General features: G+C 48.3%; 2 protein-coding genes across 2 annotated transcripts; both read right to left on the bottom strand.

Annotated features, from left to right (window-relative positions):
- Positions 1-979: 979 nt before the first annotated feature.
- Positions 980-4,081, bottom strand: TEOVI_000816200 (exportin 1; the record flags this gene model as incomplete). The annotated part of the gene is made up of 1 exon (XM_067223418.1): positions 980-4,081. The coding sequence occupies one exon, from the start codon at positions 4,079-4,081 to the stop codon at positions 980-982; it is 3,102 nt and encodes a 1,033-aa protein (XP_067079519.1).
- Positions 4,082-5,697: 1,616 nt separating this feature from the next.
- On the bottom strand, positions 5,698-10,527 carry TEOVI_000816100 (HECT-domain (ubiquitin-transferase), putative; the record flags this gene model as incomplete). The annotated part of the gene is made up of 1 exon (XM_067223417.1): positions 5,698-10,527. One exon carries the CDS (start codon positions 10,525-10,527, stop codon positions 5,698-5,700), a length of 4,830 nt encoding a protein of 1,609 aa, XP_067079518.1.
- Between the last annotated feature and the right edge of the window lie 297 nt (positions 10,528-10,824).

Genomic DNA, 10,824 nt, shown 5'->3' with positions numbered 1-10,824 from the left:
TCTGCCGTGGTTTGTTATCAGTTTCCGCAGGTTGCATATCCGCTGCTGGTACAGCCGTCATAATTGCCACTGGAGGGTTAAGTTCGGAATACATTTGTAAGGGGGAACACTCATCTCGTAGGGCGGTTGTCATGCAGCCGCACAACTGCACAAAAAAACTATACTGAATGACGTAGATGTGAAAAGAAACATAAGTGTAAGTGCTGTGAAGTGTGGAGCAAAACGGGGGAAAGGTGCGTGAAGATTAGCGACGGTCGCCGAAACGCGCTTATATAAACCCCAGTAACTCTGCGTATTAACCAAGTTACATCGTCATACACCAAGTTGGAACGAAACTGACTTGTTTAAGAATTGGAACGAAATATCACCAAGGCATGAGCTGCATGTTCATCAACACGAGTGTATTTCAGAGCTTCCCCGTGGAAGGTACCAAGTGATGCCGACAACGAACAAGAAGAGCACCATACACATTTGGACGACAAGACAGTGCCAAAGGGAGAAACGACGGAAGCCGCTTCTGCTGCACGGCATACACATCAGTGAGTTAAACACACACACACACACAGATACAGAGACAGACAAGTATCGCCCACTCACAACGAGGGAAAGGCACACCAATGTCCTCCCTCCCTTTTTTCCACGAAACAATGTTTCCTCTTCCCGTTTCACGCGTTCGGGCCCGCACATATATGCACCTTCTTAAGTAGGCGCTACACTTATATGAAGACTTAAGCACCCTCGCCTCGCGGGTAGGCGTTTAGTTATCCAAACAATGTCTTGTTTCCTCTAACAAAGAGCGGAAACTGGGTTGTGGGGATTTATTTCCATCTCTTCCTTTTTAAAAAAACTTTACCGCCCCACTCTGTTCAACCAAACGGCGGAAAGATCGCGAACCCTAACCATTTTATGTGGACCTCTTCACCACATAACCCCAGTCCCTTAGAATTATAACACACTCCACCTACCTACCCCTTGTGCCTCAGGGATAAAAAGAAGGTGTTGGTGGCGGCCCCTTCACGGAAAGGGCAGCAAATCCCGGAATATCTTCCTCCCGTCTGCGTTGTTCTTCCTCTTGTTGCAGTCTGTTTTCCTCCTCAGCACCCCAAACCTGCATTTCTATGAGGAAATCTGCAAAGCTCCGCCTGAATTCGACAGGGTCTCCATACTTTTCATACGCTCCAGCAATAAACTGCTTAATAAGGGCAGGTGTGAGTGTGGCAATGGTTGAAAGGTTCTCACAAAGAAAGCTCTCAATATCGTTTCGGCCGAGCTTTGGCAAATCTACGGGAAACATGCTAGACACAGTGAAGAGTTTGATGAGGATGCTACAATGCAGTTCGAATCCTGCGGCATGAAGCGAATCCATAGCGGACACCAAAACCTCGACAAATATTTGCTGCATAAAGGCATCGTAGAAGGGTTGAAGTAACTCTGACCGGGAGACATTCTCAAGGAAAGCATCTAAAGTCTTCAACCCCGTCTCCATTATAGCAAAATCTGTATGTTTGATTACCCACAGCATACCGTTTATAACGTCCCCCTTAGTGGAGGCGTAGCTCAAGAAATTGGAAAAACAGCGAGTATTCAGTGCGTGTAGCAGTTTGAAAAGATTCACGCGAAACTCGGGAAAATCCTCAGCGTTTGCGCAGATCATCGATATGGTTGTATCAAACGTGTGGTCCAAAATGGCAGCACAATCCCCGGCCAACCGCGTGCCCAACTTGTTGACACACGCCGTCACAAGAGCTAGGGCTCCTGCCTCCTTCACTATGGGAAGCGAGTCACGGTAGTCCTCAAGAACAGTTGTCAGAATACTCGGCATGCAATTTGTTGCCACAAAGTCACATTCTTCCGTATTGTCAACAAAGCACTCGAAAATTCGCAAGATCTCCCGCTTCGCTAGCCTTAAATACCGTGCCTCCTGCCTCTCCATGGCATCTGTTCCATGGTCCGCAACTAGGGCAGTTTGGGCGGAGAAGAATGTACGATAGAGTCCTTGAAGGTCGTAAATTATAATCCCCATCTCATTCACAAACGATGTTCCACAAGATGACGCAATGCTGCTAAAGACACGTAAAATGTGTATTAACTCCCCCATACCAGAAAAGTCTTCCCCAAAGGCCGGACCTTTAGAGGCTGCTCGCTCCACAATAATCCTAAAACTGTCGTTCGCATCTTGGAGAAACATGCCTAACAGACTCGGCTGCCGCTCTGGCTTCTCTCCCTTCACCATCCAACCAGCTGCAACAAAACATGTGTGCATATGTTGGGGTTTTAACAAAGACGTTATTTCAGTCCACCGCTTCGCCGTTTCCTCAGCGAGGGAAATACCATTGTTCTTAACACAAACAAACTGATCTGGTACCTGCGAGGCCACCTTCAAAAGAGTATCCACAGCCATTTCCTGCACACCAGGGAATAAGTCGCACATGAATTCAATTACCTTCTTCACCACTGCGCGGAAAAAGGGCTGATGAGCACGCAGGAAACGGGGGTACTGCCCAACAACAAACATGATACCACTCGCAACAACGGCACGGTTTTCCTTTCCTTGTAGCTTGCTACAAAGATCTAGCAGGCCACGTACAATAACTACAAATAGTGAAGATTCTTGTTCCTCAGTCAGGGCCACAGATATCGCCCCGACTGCCCATGATAATGTGTTGCAGTTGTGCCAACTCCATTCGCTAAGGTCTTCAAGCTTCATAACGATTTTAGTCATAATCGCCTGCATATCTTGAGGATCGAGGTATGTTAAAAAAACAAGCGTCTCCCGCATTAATTTGTAGAGTTGTAGTTCCTCCACATCCTTCATGTGCACCCTGCGCACCTCACCGTCTTCGACTACAATAATGACTTCCTCCGGTCTTGCCATTTTCTTGATGAGAGTAAAGCGAACATTGCTGAGTACAAGTGCCAGCTTCCGGTGTAGCGGTGTAGGTGATGCGGACCGCACCATCTTTTCACCAAGCCACCACCAGTAGTCAACACAGGATTTGAATAGCTCCTTGTCGTTAATATGACTCATTCCCACGATCAATTGGTTGGCAGATATCAACAAGAGATCGTCGTACATAATATTTCTCGTATAGTGCTTCAAAAACGCAACCAACAAAAGATTGAGATCGCCAACAAAGCCTGCATCCACACTCCCTTCCATGTTGGAAAACTGGACGATACGCGCTTCAACAGAAGAGTGATTCGTGGGAAGTAAGTTCATAATATTATCGAGGATTGTGCGAAACACACGAACCATCACCTGCGCTTGCGCGTCCCCAACTGAGCCGTGATCTGTCTCCACGGAGCACGCAACTGTAAGACAACGCACCGCGCAGCGCGATACGGCAGACTTCCGTGCGATTAGTCCCGCGAGATACTTCAGTAATTCCTCGTTAAACACGGACGCCGGTTCTACCCAGGAAAGATATTTCTCCAGGCACTCCAGATTGGTTTTGAGAAGCGCCTCGTCACTAGTGGATAGAATCGAAAGACACAATTGAAGAATTGCCTGAAAGTCGCTTTGCAGTGCCTCCTTCTTTCGTTTCAACCATCGAGTCGTTAAAGTTTTCTCGCTAAATTCAAATATCTCCTCGCCCACCATGCGGAGAATGTTCAGGTTGTTTTCTACAAGAGGTTCATCTGGCCCAGCACTACTGCACACGTCCTTTATGAAGGTCGGCCAACGAACGGGCCACTCACGCTTCGCTATTGACACAAGCGCACTATTCATCTTCATAAGAAGAGCCCTCCTACTACGAATTTGATTGAAGCTCACGCATTCACCTACAATCATGTTAACAACAAAGTTACGAATTTCCTGACACTGTTCCGCAGTGAATGTGTTCCATCGGTGTAGAATCGCGTCCTCCAGAACCTGAAGTGCAAAAAAACGTGTCGTGAGGTTCACCGATTTGGTGAGAAGGTCTCCTACGCGTAAAAAGGAGTCGGGTCTCTCCTTGAATGCGGTAAGAACCTCCTGCGCCCTCACGATCTCTTGTGGTGAGCCTGTTGAGAGGTATTGCACTACCTGGTCGAAACGCTGCACATCGACGGGCTTGCTGAAGTCGAGAATATCTTCCATCCGCTCTCTCTTACAGTTCTAAATAGTTATTAGATACAATATATATATATATATATACTTGTCTTTATTTTTTAAAAAAAAATATCGTGTACACACAAGGTCCCGTATGGTACGCTCGCGTGACGACACAGGTAAAGAACAAGAAGTGCACTCCCGTGCCCGTGTATCTTCAGTCACCTTCCCTACCGTCATATAAATAAGCATATACATATAATTAAGAACAAAACCAAGGGGGGGGGGAAATCGTTGGGACGTAGGATATCAACAAAATTGTGAGGGGTGCAGAATCAGCGCAATGATAAAGATTATGCGCAGAGGAAAGGATTAGATGAGAAAAGAATATTTTTCTTTTTTTTTTATTGTTGCTGTGTGTACGACCCCTCCGTAGGTTTGAATTTGGAGTGGCGGAGGGGCACAGGAAATACGTGTACTTAGTAGCAAATCGATGAGTAGGAGAGAAATAAAAACTGCGGAGCGACGTCGTTTTCCTACCATGAAAACGTGGTTGCTGCTTCGTTTGTCGTTCTCATCAGTTATACAACTGTTATTTTTAGCTAATGCCCCAGCTGCTTCAACCATCACTTCTTTACGCCCAAACATTACGGCATGCTGATGGCGAAGGTAAAAAAAAAACACTGCGGTGTCGGCTCGCCGCCAGATGCCACTAGTCTTCCAAATGATCATTGAAAATGATAAAAATGAAGGACATCACATCTCGTGCCGCAAAAAAGAACTACCAGTAATAATAATATTAATAACAGAGCCACAAATGCATATGCAAAGACATAAATGGACATATTTTTTCTGTGTGAGGAAACTCACAACCAACAGATGACATCGTCGTTCCTCCGTTCGCTTCATTTCACTTCACTTCACTTCAACTTCTTCCTCACCTCCAATAGCGCACATTCAACTCTCTCCTTATTTGACTTTCTTCCTCCCTACACCAAAAAAGAAAACGCCACTATTGCATTATTCAGTGGCAATGCGAATACCTACATTATTTTGAGCACCAACACTGTCAATATACAAATATATATATATATTGTTGCCTTATTTTTCGTTTCCTAATTTATTGCTTTGTTTCGCTCTCGTTCCGCGCGCGGCAAGGCGTAAAAGAGACCAGTGAATAAGCGGCACATACTGCCACCGGTTGTGAACCCAATGTCTACTGCATCAATAACTAAGAGCAACAACAATTTTCATACTAATCCTGAAGCCGCGAAGTCAAAATCTTCAGGCGAAACGTCATTATATGCCGCAGAAGCAGAAACTGTGCATTAAACGCGGCAGTCATGGGGTCAATCCCAACATACCCCTCTCATTTGCGCATTTCCCCCCTTCTCTTTGCTTTCGCCTCCTCTACTGAGCACACACCTTTGCTGTGCCCAATTATCTCTTGGTGTGTTCCCCCTTAAACCTTACCTTCCTTTTCGCTTCACTTGCCCACGCCTCTCTACAAAAAGCCAATCTCTGTTATTACATCCTAATTGAGGAAACTAACTTCATGACAATTCACCTCTCCTCTCCACAATGTGCTAAACACAATCACGCACAAACATGGTCGTATACGCGTGAACATATGGCCATTGGTGTCCACAGCAATGCATCGATTATTAAGTGAGAAGAAATTCACCACAACCCTCGTTGATGGCAATTTTCAGTTTCTCCTCCATCTGCTGCTTGGTATCGTACGCGGGAAGTTTCAGGTAATTCTGACATGTCATAGCCGACGGTAGTTGATCCTGCTCACGCACGTTAGGGTCTGATGAGGCTTTCCGCACAATGGTGAACTTTGGCCGTAAGCTGGCGAGGCCACCCGCTGGAAGGTGCGCGGAGCCGGTGAGGAAGTGGAAAAAAGCGCTCTGCTCCTTTTCAGTGAGAGAGGCTATGATCTCAAACAGTTGCCGCACGTGACGGCACCCCATTGTATAGCCGTGATCGGCCTGACAGTTGGCGTCCAGCTCTTCGACGGTAACACGGGCTGGGTGACCGTTCAGCACCTCGAACAACTCACCTATGCTAAGCATACGGAGCGCATAAAGTGGCACATAGTCGTGGAACCCAGTGCGTAAGGCGTGTACAAAGCGTTCCACACCCCGGCGTAGTACAAACTCTGTGACAGCGTCACAGTACTCCATCGCGTTCACCTTAGTCACTGGTATGGATGCGCCACCCTCGGTTAACTCAACGAACTCGTCCCCAGGGAGGGTGAAATCTAAACCCAAATCTTCCACCGAACACATCACCGTGGAATTTGGCATCTGCACGGCACCATCTCCCCTGCGTGCGGCTCTGGCGATTGCCAAAACAGAAGCACCGAGCGACTCACTGATATCGGCCAAGTCGTGCACCCCACACGGATCGCCCCTCAGCATTTTGAGCAACACAGGCGACAGTGGAATGGAGAGGATGCGCTTATCGAGAAGTGCACGGGCGATCAGCCGTCCAAGCAGGGAGAAATACCGCTCCATGTCATCAAGCTCCGGGGAAGAGGGAGGAATAGGACGCGGATATACTCCGACGTGCGGTCTGTAGTACTTGTCATCGGGTGTTTCATCCGTCCGCCGCCACAAACGTAATTTGGTCTCCCGTAGCTCATCTGACACCAGCGTGTAGAATTCCATTGTTGGTCCACTTCCGCTCCCATTTTCATTGTAGTACTCGAATTCAAGCACCACTGAACCGCTAATACGTTCCTTTCCCATTATATGCATGGCGCAAGCCAAGGCTTTGTCCCTCCACACACGTTTCTTTTCCCGTTGAAGTCGGTATGAGCGAACAAACTGATGGTCGGCATTTAACGTATCACGCATACCATATTTCTCCATGTTTTCTTGCATTTGGACAAGGGATCGGATGGAACCACAGAACCCCACATCAAAGAGATACTTACGCGTCATCGAAGAGAATAGGAAGTTGCAATCGAGAGCCAAATTGACCGCCCATGTTGTCATGTGCTGGCCAGCGAGAAGAAGGTTCGAACAGTGTCGCATGGCCTTATTATTGAGTTTCCCGTGAATAAACTCGCCTAGCGAAGTTGACGGAGCTGACGCTTCATCGCTCACACCCCCCGATGTAGTCGCTTCCGCTGTTGAAGATATGAGTGCCGACCAGTTGCGGAGGGCCGCGTGTAAAATACCCAGTAGCGTAAGGATGTCCTTCTGAGCAACAGTTAGAAACTGACTACTAAAAGGGTACTCATTATGCAGCGCCCGCATCACTTCAAACGCCCCGGGCGGTGTGATATCATCAGACGGTAGTTTAATTTCTACCGGGTGAGCAGGTGTTCCGAGAGGTACGTCGATCAGCGCAGGTACATGGACGTACTCAGGTCCAAAGGGGTCTACACTGTAATGTAATGTAATCATATCTCCCACATTAGTTTGCATGCCCTCTAGCAACGCAAGAAGGCGCAGTGAGGCGCTAGCACCTTTGCTGTGCGCCTTCCGTTTTCTGGAAGAAGACTGTGATGGAGTGTGGTAGCGCTGTAGGAGCTGAAGAATCGTCAATGAAGGCGGCAACACATATTTCCCGCAACGCATGTAAACAGGCCTACACGACTTCTCTTGCACGGGTTTTTTCTTTTTAGGTAATCCCTCAGGGTCCACGCCGTTGGCTAACTCGGGCAACACCTCTTCCACCTCGTCGTCATCGTTGCGCCGACGGCCACCACCAGTGACGGGGCTACCAATAAATTCCCCACCCCCGGAAAGTACGTTTGAGCCTACAAATCCCATTAGTGCCTCCAGATTTGTCAATGGTTCTACGCTAACTCTAACCTCTCGGTTCTCCACTGAACTTTTTCCACCACCCGTATTCGTAGATGCCGGTGACGCCGATTGGTCCTTCTTGTTCCTGCTAGTGACTGCGGCTGGACGAGCCGCTGATGTGCCTGTGGGGCGCCTGGTAACCACCTCCCGTGTGGGGACCGGAGGACCAGCAGTGGAACCGGAAGCCACACGTTTCGAGGCGTTGCCTTTTGCTGGAGGAGTGGATGCCTTCGGTTTCGGTGCGTGACCTGCTACGTGTGGGACGAGCCGAAGGGGTATCTGTGTTTGTATGGTGTTCACAGCGCCAAAATTGGGTAACTGGAACTGATCAAGGTGTGAAAGCGCAGTTTGAAGAAGCCGAACAAATCGTGTCAGAGTCGAGGTGGTGTTTGGTTCCTGTTTTGCCAACGTTTTGAGAAGTGCCACTATGGCCTTGACATCATCCACAGACTTCAAAGCCTCCACTAAACTGTGCAACACATCAGTCGCTGACAGTTCGAATGCGGTAGTTTCGTCAAGGAGGGCAACGCGGAGAGAGTCAAATGCCTCCTTTAGCTTGCCCCCCCGCAAAAGCCGGTCAACCTCCTTTAACCGAAGGATCCTTGTGTCGTCACTGAGGGAAGTGAACATACCTAGCATTTCCTCCGCCTCCGTTGCTAGCAGTTCGCGCCATCCGGAAACTGAGTTGAAGCGCTCAGAGGAAGGGGGTTCTTTAACGGGTGTCGGCTCTTCACTACAATGCACGAACGACTTATTTTGCTCCTGTATCTTCACTAGAGAATTCGTGACGCCCTCATGGACAAAACAAGGCAAGTACACTTTGGGAAGCTTCTCCAGCAGCATACGACAGAGGTACATGACCTGTACATTAAGGATGAGGCTGCTATCCACCATCGCCGTCACGATCATCTCGCACAGAGCAGCCTCCGAGAGTCCTTTGATCCCCGCCAATTGTTCAGGCGTCGCGAGAACAACAGCACGGTCAATAAAGGCCAAGCAATGATTCCGAACGAGATGTGCCTCAGATTCATTGAACAGTGCCACAACTGTTGGGATACCGCCAAGGATGAGGGCAAGAAGGTGTGGGTTGCTTTCATAAAGCCTCTCGCGCTCGGCAGTCAAGTCACTGTTGTTCGACTCTTTGCCCTCTTCAGGAGTTACTGAATCACTCACCTTTGGGAAAAAGACAAGCATGTCGCAGAAGGAATGGGTCTCTCCGTCTGGGCTGTGGCTATCCCAGTTCATAAGAAGGCACCGCCCACACAAATCGTAATCCCTGCACTTATTACAGCGAAACCAGCTGGTGGGTATACACGACTTACCGCAACCGTCACACATGTGCCTGAGGCGGCATGTGCGGTACTTCTCGTTATTTTCAAGTAGAATACCCCGTTCTGATACCCGTGAGAGAATTTCCTCGTGAGTACACTCCTCCTCCTCCTCCTCATCATCATCATCATCCATGTCCCCGTCCCCGTCCTCATCATCATCACCTCCCATACCCTCATCTGCCTCCGAGGATGAAGCACCGGCGTGTCGGTGGGATTCACCATGTCCTTCTGCGATAAGTTTGTTAAGGGCGTCACCGTGGACAAGATAACCCTTGTTAAGCTTCGGCAGCAGAGCGGTAAGAGCCAGACACAGTGCTTTGGTCTGTTCAACAGAAAGTCGCCTATCTCGTTGAGGGACAGTCTCCACTGATTCCCGTTGGGCTGACGGTTCCCTGGCAGCGGAGGCGCGCGACACCCCGTCCGTACGACCCGCGAACCCGGCCAAATCTTGGCGCTGCTGCTGTTCGGAGGAACTGGCGATCAGTGTAAACATGTACTCCACTATCCCAGATTCCAGAGTTCGGCGAGCTGCTTCCGTGCTGCAATCAATGGCACAGGCAATGAGCGATAGTGCCGTTGTGAAAGTTGTCTCTGACAAATCCTGTCTGCTAAGGACAGAGATAAGTGGATTACAACTGTCACCAAATGCACGTGCCACAAGTTCCGGGTTACTACCAACCCCCGATATGATACGATACAAGCAAGTGATGGCTTTCTCTGATATTTTGGCATCATCATGATCAATTCGGGCACTAATATCTTGAAGTGAACATTCTACGCAACCAAAATTCGACTCGTTAACGCGTCTGCACATCGCTGCAACGCTCGTCCATGCTTTTCGCTGGGAAGCTGCATTAAAGAAATCCACGTACATCAAAAGAGCTGGCACACCCATACTCTGCAGCACCGTAGCGGCACAGACAGAGTTCTGTGTTATCTTCTCCACACATGTTAAACACTGTTCAGAGAGCTCGATATCCTTCACCTCTTGAAAATGTTGAAGCAGTACGTCGATTCCTCCCTCCGAGACTAGAACAAATACCGTAGAAGATATAGCGTCTACCATATACGTAAGTGCCCGTGCCGCGAGGATAACAAGGTCGATGTTATCCTTCTTCATGCAGTTCACCACAAGAGGAACAAACACATTCGGGCGGATAGATCCTATAGTTATAGGTGTTGCCATGTTGAGCAAATCACAAAGCTCAAGCAAACCTGTTGTTACACGGGCCTCATCGTTGCTTGCCAAATTCTCTCTGGCGGTGATGACGTCCTTCATAGCCTGGCGTTGCAAGCCACCACCTTCGGCATCCATCATAAGGCGGCTGAGAATATGCTCCATTAAACGAGCACCCCAACGTATATTTAATTATATGTACACTTTTTTTTCTTTTTTTCAGCTGTTATTATGTATTTTCTCTGTGTTCGGTGAACCCTTTATAATATGGCAACAAAGAGCAAATACCACTAACAACAATGGCAATCCCTCCCCTGCACCGTCAACAAGTTTTCGCCTTGAAAAAGAGGACAGGGTGGAAACTGTTAGACACCTATTTATCCCTTTTCCCTTCCCAAACCTTTAAAGGGCTCACTCGATCCTACGTTACTCCTTTCCCGAACAAAATTATCGTGCTTGAAG

The sequence above is a fragment of the Trypanosoma equiperdum genome, assembly GCF_001457755.1.
Source record: "Trypanosoma equiperdum strain OVI genome assembly, contig: ctg_1865, whole genome shotgun sequence".
Classification (NCBI taxonomy): domain Eukaryota; phylum Euglenozoa; class Kinetoplastea; order Trypanosomatida; family Trypanosomatidae; genus Trypanosoma; species Trypanosoma equiperdum.
Note: the sequence above shows the minus strand (reverse complement) of the source record. Positions and strands in the feature narration are given on the sequence as shown.